Genomic DNA, 13952 nt, shown 5'->3' with positions numbered 1-13952 from the left:
CAGAAGATCCCCAACGAATGCACGTAGGCGTTTTATCAACGCGACGAGGTCATCACCACAGGCTTATACGCCGTTTTCCTATTCAAATACAATAGTTCTACTTGTCAATACCTCCCAAATCTTGCCATCTGCTCTCGGATCGGTGGGCGATGCCAAAATTACAGCGTGCAGCTCTTAGGTATTCACAATTTCTATTCTTAAAAGTGCGGAAAGAAATCTGTCCACTCCGGAGTCTCATACAATGACGCAGGAGCCTCGCGGAGGTTGATAAACGCCTCAACAACCAAGAACACCCTCGCGGCAACACACACCAGCAGCACAAAACAAAGAATAAATGACTTTACTCTCTTCATCCACGGTTTCTGGTACGTCGTCCCCGCCAGTTGCGCCCCCGGTGCCGCACCAGAAATGAACACGTCAAACCGCGGCCAAAGCTGTCGAGCAAGGAAGAAGACCCACAGCGCCACGCCCGAGGATGTGATCACCAGCGATGCAGCCAGCCAGAGTGTCCGTTCTATCGTCGTTGGAAAGTGGTCAAGCCAGCCCGCGAGGTGGAGGCCACCGTACGCTGCTGCCGTCAGGGCGAGAACAGACCGTAGGACGTCGCGGTGGATGTTGACTTGACCTAGCCCGAGGTTCGACATGGATGGGAAGTTGACGATGTGCGGAACGAGGTAATCCGTCTCGCCGAGGAATACGCCAACGGTTGGCACGGAAGTGAAGTAGAATTGAGCATACGTCGGGCGGGAAATACATTCTACCCAGAGAGAATCCGTGGCCGTTGCAGCTTGCGCCAATCGTCTTGGATTGACAGGCATGTGAGGTTTCTCATGTCGTTGAACATCGGCAAAGAGCCTTCGACAATAGATCGTACCGTGCCGAAGACTGAGCTCGGTGTAGGGTGAGACGAAGTATGTCTGTTGGCATTCCGAGGACACCGTCGGTTTCGCCTGGTCGATGTGGTACATGTACGCGCTCCGAGATACTCTTTTTCGCTGAATGTCGACGTCCACTGGCGACGAGTAGGGACGAAGGTCACTTACGTCGAAGCCGAGAAATCTAGAGGGCTCCCTGGTACCAGGTGAGCCGATGGATAGATGAGTCGTGATGAGGATCTTGTCCTTGTTCTCCTTTCGGACCCCTTCCGTGCCCGCGTCTTCAGGTGGTATGTACATGAAGCACCGGATCTCAGTGACACCGTCGACGGCGCTCATTGACGAGCAAAACATCATCAATGCCATCGTATCTTCGTTCCCCTCGTCCAGGATGGTGGGGTCGAGCACGTCCAGGGGCTTGCTCCACCAGAGCAGATACAGCAGCGCAGCGCAAGCAACGTGTCCGCAGGTGTTGATCTCGAGCAACGAGACTGGTAGTCTCTTGATGAGACGGCCGACGACTTGGGCGACCATCCACCCAGCCTGTATACAGACAAGTGACTTGGCCATCCAATCCGCCTTGCTCTTATCCTGGATCTGCGATTCGTGAATACGCGGCAGCTTGCCGATGAATGATAGTAGCCTGATACCCTCCGGCGTGACCGTAACTCCTCTCAGCGCCGTCTCGTCCTCGGCAGACGGCACATTGACGACGAATCCACCCATCACGGCATAGAAACACTGCGTCATGTCCCAAGTATGCCTCGAAAACGTCTCCATCCCCTCTCTATAGGTAGATGCCCCATCTACATCGCCCTTCCGATTCACAGCATCCTTCTCAATCTCTCTCTTGAGCCACCTCGCGACGATATACTGCGCCGCCGCCGTAGCGACCACCAGCTCCGGCGCGAAGATCCCGTAAAGGACCCACTTTGTCCGTTCTGATGATCGGCTCCGGAGGGTGGAGCGCGCGGCGGGAACGTTGAGGTGGAGGGCCGTCCAGACGCATATTGTGAGGGTGAGGACACAGGAGCAGATTAGGCCAAAGGTGCCGCGGCCGTTTGGTTCGGGAGCCCAGTTGGTCGTTGATGAGGGAGGGGTCGCTGCTGCGGAGAGAGGTGAGAGGAGGAGATAGGTTACGACGGAGATGGTCATGGGCGTGGCTGGACGTGACTATACTGCATGATTGCGGGCTTTGCTAATGGTTCTTTTGCTTACTGAAAAGGAGTTTCGGATTGTTTCGACAAAGCTCTCCCTAAAACAACGGGAACTCGCGAACCCTTTATAAAAGTTGCACTGCCATCATGAGGGAACATCCGAACACACCATCACACGAAAGCGTGGCCGTGGGGAGCTGAACCCCCGCGTTGACGGCACGCGCCGGGTGCGCCTTACCGGCGGTGCATAGAGCTAGAAGCTGAAGCAGGGCATCACCACCACCAACCAGGGTGCAGAGAGTACGGGGCCAATGAGGACGAGTGCCGCTGCATCGCGATAAGGCGGCGACGGGAGTCATTGGATATTGAAATGGACATATGCACTATGTGGCGTTCTGCGCCAGATGTGATTGGCAACCTTTACCGAATACTTCACCAGAAACTCAATCATTCCATGGGTTGCCTCTTCAGTCAGGATTCAAAGACAACAGCAAGAGAGATGTTGTGATGGCCGAAGCTACAGCAGCCTGCACAGCTTAGCGGTTCGGTTCATGACTGGATGTTTCGCATAGCTGAATGTGCCTGCCTGTCAAACGTGGAGGTAGCGCAACTGCGGTGAGTCGGAAGGGTGTAACAGATGTGGAAGTAGAACAAGAAAATGGTATTAAAAATAAGTCATTCTCAAAAACCTCCCTATGTAAGTGTATGTATTTCGGTGCAGCTTCAAGCTCGCGGAACCAGCCATCACTGGCCAGGTTCCCCAAAGAGCCCACTTGCATCAAGCAACACTCTCTTTCTCCTTACGATCACCTCACTTCGTGCAACAAGTGAACTAGACCAGAAATCAGCAATCGATCCGAGCCAAAGTCCAAGGGCCAACTCACCTCAACTGTCGTCGTGCAGATGCCTTTCTCGTGTCGGATGTTTCTCGCAATGTACTCTCCAAACCTCTGGCCTGGGTCGCACCCTACAGAGGGTTCAAAGCACATGGCCCAGCCAACAGCAGTATTCGAAGTCGGGCGGCATGATGCCGGCATCGGAGCGGTATGAGCCGTCGAAATGATGGTGGCGAGAGCAGCTAAAGAGAGCAGTGATGGCAACATGGTGAGGAACGAATGAATGGAGGTATGAGTAAACTCGCTGTGTAGCTTGAGTTGTAAAACGTAAGAAGATTGGCCAGCTTGCGGGTGAGCTGGGTACAAAAGTTTGCTGCTCTCTACCAACATATGTAAAAGTACCTCGAACGGTGTCCTAGCCCAAGACTAATTGCGTGTACATGTATCCATTCTTTCATTCAATTGAAGTGACTTAGATGCGAAACCGAGCTTGCAAGTGGAAACGTACAAGGTGCGGACTTTAAGGCGTCGCCGTAGGCCCGTGTCGTAACTGCATATGGCCTCTTAAGGAGTAAGCCGAAGCCCGCATCAATGATCAGTCTGATTCATGAATACCAAGATTACGGGGTTCAGCAATTTTTTACGGATAGCTTTGATCTGTGCACTGGAGCTGTCTGCCCTCTTTAATTTAAGGACGCAAACGCGTTGGATTAGAGGTGGGAATGATGAGCATGATTTGGCCTCATTCAGCGTTGTGCGTACTTGGCGTTGACAGGGCTGAAAGTCAAATTGATACAATAGACTACCATTATATAATGTAGTATGACTTGGAGATTGTATTGTGCAGTCATTCGTAATGTTGAACGATTAGTTAGCTAAAATTTTGTTGGCACTCTCTCTCCGGCGTTGTTCCCTGACTCGCGCTGGCATATGAGCTTAGATGTTTCTGTATGACTATGACATCTTGCGTTTAGTTCCAACAGACCTTCAGATATATTTCTATTGGGATGCTAGTGTAAGTGGAGAGTTAAGCTATCTGTGACTTCAAGAGAGCTACATGGGCAAATTGATTCAGAACAAAAATAAGAAGAAGCCCACTTCTTGACTGCAAGACTTTGTACACTATCACACTAACTTGAGCTCATGCGAGAATGTCATGATCGGCAAAAATGCCACCAAGAATGGCATCGCAGCTATGGTCTATAACACAGTTCTTGGCCTCGAATGATATCACTCCTTCTCGACCATCTCCCGTATGTCCCTGATCATGCAGACAACTTGTAACCTCCCATTGAGTCCCAACACCAAAACGGCTGAAGAGTAGCTTTCCACTTCGGAGACCTGCAGCGTTTTCGTTTTAGACCCAAAACGGCCACATATACACCATCGTCAACCGGCTGTGTGTTCTAGTGGATTATGATTTCTCGTTCACAATCATGTGCACTTGATCCCGAGAAGATCGCAGGTTCGAGCCCTGCCACGGTCATAGCAATCGTTCGAGACTTGGCTTTCGAAGTTTTTGTTCCTCTTTACAATGCTCTTTCAAGTTTCAACCTGCTGCTGTTTTGGTAACTTGTGATGTATAGGCTGTACCACTACTTCATCTTGCTTTGACGTAGGACTACTTCGTTTAGGGAATTCGCAGCTCGACATCAGCTGTTTGGGGCGTATTTGAAGGTGATGGTCAACTATCATTGCTTCGATCTCTTCAAGGCAAGGCTCTCATGGCCGATATTACGTGCAGCCCCCCATGCAAATTATCTTTGTTGAACAATACTCGATCTTCCGTCTTGTTCTCAGACCTGTTGTACGATACACACTACAGCTTTGCCTCATTCCCTCGCCAACTACCCAAATTGATATGCCCTCTGCCCAGCGATTGAGTCCTGGAAGCAGTTGAGGTAGTCCATCGATAGACTAAGTGAAAGTCGGTCCCCTGCCCTTTAATAGCTGCCCCATAACAGGCCTCTTGAGCTGTCCAGATTCAAAGTTCTTGAGTCAGTGGGCCGACGATGGTGCTTCCCGAGATATAGTCCTCTCTGTCCTTGTTCCATGCCCTGGGCTGCGCTTCCCGGTCAATTCGGTTGCAGTCTCACCGCCGTATCCAGCCTCTTCAAAGATAGTCCTCCTCTTCTTACGTCCTAAGTATACCAAGGCTAGTACCAGGAGAACGGCCGCCACAATTGCAACAGCAATACCTGTTATGGCTCCAGTCGAAATACCACTTTTTGTTGATACGGTTTCTCCAAGTTGGTCTTGTTGGCTAGCAGCAGCATGTCTTGCCGATACAGACTGCTCGACTGCAACCTCAACGGTTCTTGGTGTGCTGGAGACGGATAAGGGTCCGGTGGTTGGAAGTCTTCTCTTGGATAGATGAGCACAGGCTGATAATATAGTATCTCGAGCTCCTGTCAAAGTCAGCTTGTCAGATGGTAAAGAAATTGGGAGGTTGGTTGTTGAACTTGCTTGAAATATCTGCTGGTGTGCGTGCGACCAAACATGATATCAGGACCAATGCCATGGCCTCCTGTTTGTCTGTGTCACATGGACAGTGCAGATTATCGAGTCCGCAGCCGATTCTCCAAATGCCGTCCCTGATACAGGGAACATCATAGCTTGGCTGGTAGCCAAAGTCCCCCGCATCTGTCGCTGTGTGTAATGAGTAGACAAGGTCGCGGAAAGGCAGCTTCATGCTGGGATGAAATTTGATCTCAGATTGGAGGCTGGCGCGCAGAGGAGAAGATGCATCACGGAAAGGTTCGCATCCATGGGATAATCCGCAGCATCCAGTAGCATCATATTATTCTGGTTGCTGGTCTACCACCCCACGAAGCCAAGCTGAGCATCTGGGGGATTGGAGCGCCACGATTATTGGAGACGGTGCGCGCCACGGTGACGATCTTTGAATCTAAACAAGCCACAGGTTTCCAGTTTCCCCTCCTTTGTCCATGTCGAGGACCAATCACTCTGCTTCTACTAGCATCGAGAGAAGCAAGCATGTTCCGGCAATTGGAATCACGGGTATGCGGGTTCGACTAGTCCCTCTACCAAATTAAGCAAGCTTGGAGCCAGCTCCCTTTTTTTTTTTAGCAGACCGCCCTGCCTTGATGGACCATCATCCACTCAGCCCTAGAAGACAGTGCCATCGCTCTTGATGAGGATAGGGCTTGACTTAGTCTGTGGCCGGAACTTTGCTGCCGTCTCGCGCCCAGATTTCCATGTTCCTGCCTCAAGCAGCTGTGCCATGCTCAACTGGACACCCTCTCCCATGCGAGACTGAATCTTGCCATAGAGACTATCAATCAGCACCAACGTCATGGCTCTCCACTCCACGATGACATCGTCACCAGCCTCGAACATTGGCAGCTCGCTACCCGATGCTTTCAGGCCTCGCTCCAGCGTCTCCTTCTTTAGGGCCAGAACACCCATATCGACGAACAGGCCGCCGTTGCGGTACTCCGGCAAGGCCGTGAGAGAGTCAGAATTGACCCAGTCCAGACCGAGGACCCGTTGGAATGGGACCATCAGGGAGTAGGTGAGCCACTGTGTCAGTTTATGGAAGGGTTGAATGCCGGCCGCAGGGGAGTCGGAACTGCCGGCCTCTGCTCCCTTGCTTAAAGTACTCAACGGCCAGGCATCACCGATAGGCGTTCCTCCAATAGTTGTGCGATCTTTGGGCCAAGCAGGAATTAAAAGCGTCTGGAGAATGTCCCAGAGGTAGAGTACGTCGATTTTGGAGGACCCCTTGGCGGACTTGACCAGGTAGTCTACTCGTCATTAGCAGTCTGTCAGTTTCTCAGAGGCAGTGGTATTAAACGTACCAACGAGGTTGCCTGGACGGCCCTCTGATCCAAAAACTTCAGGATGCTCCAGGAGTGACTTTCCGAGGCTCCGGAGGAGACCGGCGCGAGAGTCAACTCCCAGCATGGGGTTGCTGTCTGAAACCTGGAAGCCCTCTGCCAGTGCACTTGTCTCCAAGCGCTCCAAACCCTTTCCTGTGAGAAAAAGAAATTAGAAGATGCCTTGGGTTTAGAATTGTAATCGTTACCATCAACTATAGGGTTGGCTTTGTCAGTTGACGTTGTAAAGGCCAGAGCGTTGAACATGTGGAGACTGGCTACGGCGATGCCCTCACTCCGCTCATAAATCTGGTCGGCCTTGGGCTCCTTGTATCGCCAATGATCACCTGCTCCGGCGTCCAATAGCACAGACACGAAGAATAGGTCAATGAGGCGACGGGTAACCTCGGTCTCGTCGCTTCCGTGTGCCTTCCACTCTTCTATGATATTCGTAATGCGGGGCACATTTCCGACTTCAAAGTGCTGCCAACGTCCGTGAGGAGGGATTGTATGGAACTTGTCTGGGCCGTAATCACGCTACAAAGACCTCATGTTAGACCTGCGGCATGAGGTTTCGAAGTAAAAGAAGAATGAGTCCCGACCTTGATAACTGAAGCCACGAAATCGACCACCTCATCCAGCTTATCTTCCCGAACCTCAAAGTGGCTCAAGTTCCCGGCTTTGGCGACATCCCCAACGATCTTCGCCCGCTCCCGGATGGCGCGCAGGGAGAGAAGGTACTTGACTTCGGAATCCATTGTGATTGATCTGATGAAGTTAAAGTGTAAAAATAGGTATGAAGTTGGTGAGAGACCCTCTTGGTCGATGAATGCACGACGACAAAGGCCAAGTAGGGCGACTCCGCACTTATCTAATAGGAGTCGCGGGGAGCTCCGACGATGTCACTGAGGAGGCGGTGGGCACCTGCGACGGCGCCCGGAGCGCCTTATCGGCCTGACAAACACTGAGACACTAACACCACATCGGGCGCCGGCGGGTACTGGCGGCCCTCACATTGCATTGCGTTTGGTCACCAATATGACTTGCTTGCCAAGTGGTTTATGATATTGTAAAGTAAGACATTTGAGTAATTTATTACTCACAGCAGAGTCTCCATACTTGGTTGGGCTGTTCAAAGCAGAATAGACCACAGAATGTCTTGACATTACTCCGTATACCCAGCTGAGAATAGAGTTTAGCATCCACCCAAGTGGGGCACAATGAAGTCATTCAGGGTTCAGGGACTATTGTGCTCGAGGTCAATAAGGTAACTAACACAGGATACACTATTTGGCCAATGAGCTAATCTCGCATGGCGGTGCCATACGAACTTGCTATATTCATTCAGAATACTTCTAACGTTGCTCTGTGTTAGTTCTGCGAACGTAGCCATTGTGAATTCAGGGCAGTCAATGATACCCTAGGCGTAGGCAGATAAGTGTCCTGAAAGCTCCTTGCGGATCGTGGACTGATGAATAGTCGATAGGCCGCACTTCAAATTAGCCAAAGGAAAAAAAACAAAGTGATGGCGTTGTATAACTCAACCACTTTTGAGGCAGACTGCACTAGATCGTAAAAAGTATCTTCTTCTTGCTTGCACTGTAGACATTGAAGGTCATGCACTTGCCGAGCCCACCTCAAACACTGGTTTCCTTTCGCTCGTGCAGTTACTGACTATTGACAGTGTAAACCCATCTCACCAACAAGTCTCGTTCGGATCATCCAAGAAAACGGTCAGCATAGGGTATATAGACTGAAAATACTAGCTTAAAACTCATACAGTATGACCATTACCATGCTTTTACTGTCACTTCGGTTGGTCAAATGTCCATACCTGAGCTCTGAGCAGGATTCATATACTTTGGAGTCAGAACTTTCTGCGATATGCTCCTCATGGTATTCGCGAACAATTGAACACATGCCGGGTATGGATCGCGTGTTGAGCGGCCTCCAAATAAGACACTCAGCCCCGATTCGATCAGGCAACTGTGTACTAATGCAGCCTAAGACTTCTCTCGACCACTCTCAAGTTCCAAAGAAGCCCAGCAAATCGTAAAATCGCCCAACCAGGCCCAAGTTGACTCTCCTTTGTGCAGAGAAGACACTTCGAGGTCCATACAAGGGAGGCTATCCTTCAATCAACTCAAGCTGCGAAATGGATAGATTCTACGCCCTTCGTCACTTTCCCAGCCCATGGCGCAGGGAATCTTTGCAACCTGTCGGGGTACCATCATTTTCAACCGCAAGTCACACATGTGATCATTGCACTCCAGCTCTTACATCGACTTCGAGCGTTAACGTCGAGAGAATCAGTAGATGATTGTCGCTGCACAGCGACCCATTAAAGACGCGCATAGCGACAACTTCGATGATTATAGACGGCTGGCAATTAGATCGCGGACGAGTGATATAGGTCTCTCACGATTGCCTCCAGTGGTCGCTGTCTCAGTAGAGCCTCTCATTGACATTGCACCACATGGGGCCGTCGCGTCAGGATACATCACCTTACGAAGCAAAGCTTTTGACCGTATGCACGAAGTCGTTACACCTTGGATGTTCGACTCTGAGCAGAGATGGAGTCGTTGAGAGACTTACCTTCGGACTTCATTTGTTTCCACATATTGGGTTACGTTGTAGAAGATGGAACTCCGCCAGAATATATGGGGACAAATTCACAAGGTTTGATACTTGGAAGGGCGCAAGACGGGACATACCGCCGAGTTGGGCTCTACATATGTCTGGATATAGGTGACCATCTACGCATGGTAATTATGACAGTGGTCACAATACACTATGATCTAGGTAGCTAGAATGCACAGCACAGTTGAAATCGTTTTCGTGGCATCTTACTCTCAGCAGAAGCTGGTGTTGATGTAGTGAAAGGACCGGCCGGGTCAACATAATAATGAAAAGTGTTCGCCTGGTGAATATTCCACGAGCAAAAGCTGCGCCAAGGATGTCGAGATAGAGACTGCCGTACTGAGTAACGATGTAGCTCATTTCCGTCCAGCATGATTTCGCTGACATTACGCAGGCCTATGAATCTGCGTTCGCAACAGATAATTATAAGAAATCTTGCCGATCTGATCCCAACGATCTGATTTGTTCAACTGTGCATTCAATGCATTCGCATTTCCTCCGATAAATCCAATCACTTATTCAAGCCCGGTGCGTTGCGCAACAACTTCAACTGCCCACCCTTACCTTGACTTCGAACCGCCCACTCGTCAAGCTTTTTACGCACATCGGCAACCTTACCACTGGGAACCTGACCGGCAGATAGCATAACAGCAATCACGCCAGCCGCAACTGGACAGGCTAACAAAATCAGTCAGCTAACAAAACGCATACGAGTAAGATATAATATATGTAACAAATATGATAGGGTACCATACCAAAAGATGTGCCACTGACCTTGGGCCCGAGGTTCTTGTATTTGAGATTGACACCCCGTACCCAATAGTCGACGCCTGCTCGAATCAGTTTCTACGCAGCAAAACAAGTGAATTCGGACCGGGAAACCCACGAGCGCCATATGACGATCCATCATTGCCATTGACTTCCGTATATACATTACCTTGAGCATCCAAATTGCCAATCAAGATAGTGTCCTTGTGTGCTTCGGGAAGTGGCCACTTTGACTTGTCTGACTCGTCTAGGTTGACCTGTAGTGTCGTTAGCTATTGAATGAGGGGTCTTTAATCTTCAGCAGAAGGCCTACCGCACGGTTCCCTGCTGCTCCAACGACAATGATTCCAGCATCGACACATTCCTTGAATGCAGCCTCAATATTCCCGATCCTTTCGAGAGCCCTGCTGCAGTTTAGAACTCCATGACAAACTCCTTTCATTGTCGCTTCCTTGAAGTGGTTTGCGATAGCTGTCAGAGCACCTTTCCACTCGGTGCTCGATCTTTGATCATGCGGATAGGCATTGGTTCCTCGTACTGGAACGATCTTAATGTTCTTCGATCTAGCCACTCCGAAGCCTAAGCTAGCAAGGATATTTATCACTTTCTCGCCATGCGAGTCGGCGTTTGAACCTCTCAACTCCTCAGGCCTGTATTGGGGGTACTTGAGTAACTCAATTCGAGACTGTGGGATCTGAGGATAAACATGTAAGAATACATATTGTTCAAATAGCAGCTCATTTGGATACATACGTCATCCGGGATGTAGTCTAATTCAATAACGTAGACATAAACCTTGCGCGGCTGGTAAAATTCAGATGGTGCCCAGTAGATCTGCTTGCCTAGGTTTCCAGCAAAGTCCACTGCTGTGTTAGAAATTTCGGCGAGAACTTCACTGGTGGCATTGAGAGCCTGGTATTCTACACCATCTGAAGAGATTCGAGTACCCATTTCAATGGAGAGTTGAGAATGGAAAGATGCGATCGCGGTTAGATATCGCAAGAGCTCAACGTCGGCAGCACATCTTCAGGACTACATTTATATATAGAGAGATACTTATTCGGCGCGAAGATGTCTCAAGATTGACGCGCTCTGAGTCAAGAATTCCAAAGTTTCTAGGTCATTGACCTATCTGCAAGCAGGTGGGTGACTGAGACACTCAATGGCGAGGCTGGGACGGCTGATTTAGAACTGACTGAATAGCTAGCTCGCATAATGGCTGTGTGACAGAGATGTGGCCAAATAAAGTTGAACACTACTGAGTCTTCCAGCCTTGTCTCGACTGAAGCCGGTCTTCAACCAGTTGGTAAAGCACTTTTCTCACCACCAATACTCTTTCAGCTTTTTATTTATTTATACCAGAAGTGTCAACGACTCAGAATGGCCTGACATCTCATTCAAGGCGTGAAATGAGACAAAAGTGTGGCGTCTAAATGCCTGCCACCCAAGAGGACTAATTTGATGATAGGTTGAAAGCTGAACGTAAGTAGATCAGTTTTAAATTACGTTGGGTGCGAGTTATATTGTAATTCTTGTTTAAGTATCTAAGTATCAACGACAGCAAGGTGGCAATATGGCTGGCTCATTAGTATGTAGCGACGCAGACATTCTAGAGCCAATCATTGTTCACTGGCTTGAGTATCAGGTAATATGCGACGTTGTACTGCTAAATAGCTCGTATCTAGTAGGAAGCTAATAGGTTACAATACATGTAGTGTGAGATATGTTTTGAATCCGAATCTGCAACACACTCAACAGGTGTCTATCATCAGAGTCCAGTCTTGGCATCATCGCCTGAAAGAATTAACTACACCAAGGTTACTTAGACAGTTCGTGGACATTTAAGGACAGGTAAACCTCGCAAGGTAAATCATTTGCGTCATCTGAGTCTGATAGCGCGTGACAGGCTAATTCATGAGGAAGGTGGATGTATTGAAAGCGGTATAGGTCTCCGACTCAAGTGAACGAAAGCACGCATGCAATCTCACTCTCTCAATGCTGGGCAGAAAGCTGAGTGGCTAGCAAGTTGAAGGCTATCCATGTGGATTGCATGCGGATATGTCTCGAGTAGTCTCATACGACTGTGAAGCTAGATGTGACAGTGAATGGTCCGATACAACTGCCGTGGGAAGACCTGTGGCAAATCGAATGTAGATTGCCCCCAACGAGACGAGTCTTACATCAGAAACTGATTTACAGAGCAGGATATCCTCCGAGCAAAGTAATATAAATAGAGCCAGTCGAAGCTCCTATCACTTACTCCAGTTCTATCCTGTGTCGCCAACCAGAGTCATACCAGTATTCTTGAAAACATGGGCGCTGCAATCTCCACCTTTGTTGCTAGCCTCGATAACCAAGAGGAGAAGAAAAAGACAGCCAATGACGCCCTGAACTCCCTCAAGGCACTGTGTGATACCAAAGGCAATGCCTTCTACTCGAGTATCGTGTCCGACACGGCCAGTGCTGGGGCTAAGTTGTTACCGGTCGACAAGATTACAGCCTCCGACTTCCAGACGTACTGCAACTTCTCGAAGGGCGCCGAGAAAACTGGGGACGAAATCAATGCTGCCATCGGAAGCTTTGTGAAGGGCGAAATTGTGTGTGGCTCCTCACATCTCTTCCAACCTCTCGCTGACAGATGAGCAGATGAAAGGCCTCGCCACGACGATCAACTCGGCCATTAATAAGCTTATTGGGTCAGTCACCGGCAACATGAGCGAGCACAAAGGCTACGCGATTGCTGTTGGTCCGCTTGGAGGCGTCTGTATGTTTTCTGTCGATGATTTCAAGGAGCAACTAAGCTGACGATGATTAGATTGAGTGGACTGCTTGCTATTCTATTACAAGTTCACTTCAAATGCAATGACCTCAGTATGCCAAGAAATGTTGTTACAAAGCTGGGTGATTTCATCAGTTAATCTATCAGAACTCAACAGAAACACTCTCAACATTGTTCTTCAGCAAAGTTACTCTGTCAAGTAACATGAAGGTGACGATGGATTCAGGACACGCCTGGAAAAAATCAAGAATCAGGTCGTTGCAGAAATGGAGAAGGACGAATTGAGGCTCGAGGTGATGAGGAAGAAGGCCGCCACGATTGTTACCAAGTAAGGTGATTGTGAATGGCCGGGGGTAGATTCCAATCAAGAGGTCTAGGCATCGAGAGAACATGCCTACTACTGGCATGCAGGTATCCTTTCAAGTTGGAGAAGACAGATTGCTATCACGTATTTGCAGGACTTTCAAGGCTCGGGTTGCGACATGACGGAACCAAATAAACAGGATATTGCACAAGACAATCAGTGCGGAAATCCAAGCTGCGCAAATGGTCAATACCACGAGAGACAGTCTACATCTTGCCTGGGTTAGTAGCTGTCTTAAAACGATCTCCTTCAGTCGGCAATGTCCAATGATGGGCATCATAGTGCCGGCGACGAGTAGGTCATCCTTGCATTGAGGTGACTAAGCTTGACCCTCCAGGACAATATAAATCAAAATTCCAGTCGTGGTTGGAAAACATTCCAAAATCAAAGGCGATGCCAAGGACGTTGAGATAGAAACTGCAGTGTAGAGTACGGTGTAACACATTTCCGCCTATCACTTTGATGCCTATGACGTGATTGGCAGGGTATCTGCAGCTCCATCCAAGGTGGGATCTGCTCCCGGATCAGACAACATCTGCAAATCTGGCTTTACCCGGCCAATCTTCCCCGCGAAGATATACCCCGCGTTGCGGACCCCGTCACCGCGCGCATCGGGGGGTTCGCCCGGACAGGCCTGAGGACCGGGCGGGAGCTAGGCTGCAGTCTGGTAGGGGTTTTTCGGCTTAGTAGGTAG

General features: G+C 49.5%; 5 protein-coding genes and 1 non-coding gene across 6 annotated transcripts; 2 read left to right on the top strand and 4 right to left on the bottom strand.

Moving 5' to 3' along the window:
* Positions 1-158: 158 nt before the first annotated feature.
* BDP55DRAFT_693637 (uncharacterized protein) lies at positions 159-2030 on the bottom strand (the record flags this gene model as incomplete). The annotated part of the gene is made up of 2 exons (XM_060577249.1): positions 159-171; positions 241-2030. 2 exons carry the CDS (start codon positions 2028-2030, stop codon positions 159-161), a joined length of 1803 nt encoding a protein of 600 aa, XP_060429932.1.
* Positions 2031-4263: 2233 nt separating this feature from the next.
* BDP55DRAFT_t164 lies at positions 4264-4354 on the top strand. Its single transcript has one exon. It is a non-coding gene; the product is annotated as a tRNA-Val (tRNA).
* Positions 4355-5266: 912 nt separating this feature from the next.
* BDP55DRAFT_662748 (uncharacterized protein) lies at positions 5267-5640 on the bottom strand. Its single transcript, XM_060574824.1, has one exon. It carries the CDS (start codon positions 5558-5560, stop codon positions 5294-5296), a length of 267 nt encoding a protein of 88 aa, XP_060429931.1. The 5' UTR covers positions 5561-5640; the 3' UTR covers positions 5267-5293.
* An 8-nt stretch (positions 5641-5648) lies between these two features.
* BDP55DRAFT_662745 (uncharacterized protein) lies at positions 5649-7664 on the bottom strand. The gene is made up of 4 exons (XM_060574823.1): positions 7310-7664; positions 6917-7244; positions 6690-6863; positions 5649-6635 (listed from the first exon to the last, which is right to left on the bottom strand). Exons 1-4 carry the CDS (start codon positions 7463-7465, stop codon positions 5998-6000), a joined length of 1296 nt encoding a protein of 431 aa, XP_060429930.1. The 5' UTR covers positions 7466-7664; the 3' UTR covers positions 5649-5997.
* A 2078-nt stretch (positions 7665-9742) lies between these two features.
* On the bottom strand, positions 9743-11104 carry BDP55DRAFT_715152 (peptidase S8/S53 domain-containing protein). The gene is made up of 5 exons (XM_060578292.1): positions 10869-11104; positions 10429-10809; positions 10234-10372; positions 10103-10177; positions 9743-10025 (listed from the first exon to the last, which is right to left on the bottom strand). The coding sequence occupies exons 1-5, from the start codon at positions 11064-11066 to the stop codon at positions 9859-9861; spliced, it is 960 nt and encodes a 319-aa protein (XP_060429929.1). The 5' UTR covers positions 11067-11104; the 3' UTR covers positions 9743-9858.
* Positions 11105-12398: 1294 nt separating this feature from the next.
* On the top strand, positions 12399-13260 carry BDP55DRAFT_768136 (uncharacterized protein). The gene is made up of 2 exons (XM_060581015.1): positions 12399-12712; positions 12762-13260. Exons 1-2 carry the CDS (start codon positions 12428-12430, stop codon positions 12918-12920), a joined length of 444 nt encoding a protein of 147 aa, XP_060429928.1. The 5' UTR covers positions 12399-12427; the 3' UTR covers positions 12921-13260.
* The last annotated feature ends 692 nt before the right edge of the window (positions 13261-13952 follow it).

Source organism: Colletotrichum godetiae (assembly GCF_030913485.1).
Source record: "Colletotrichum godetiae strain CBS 193.32 chromosome Unknown BDP55scaffold_19, whole genome shotgun sequence".
Lineage (NCBI taxonomy): Eukaryota > Fungi > Ascomycota > Sordariomycetes > Glomerellales > Glomerellaceae > Colletotrichum > Colletotrichum godetiae.
The sequence above is the reverse complement of the archived record's forward strand: the minus strand, read 5'-3'. Positions and strand labels throughout refer to the sequence as shown.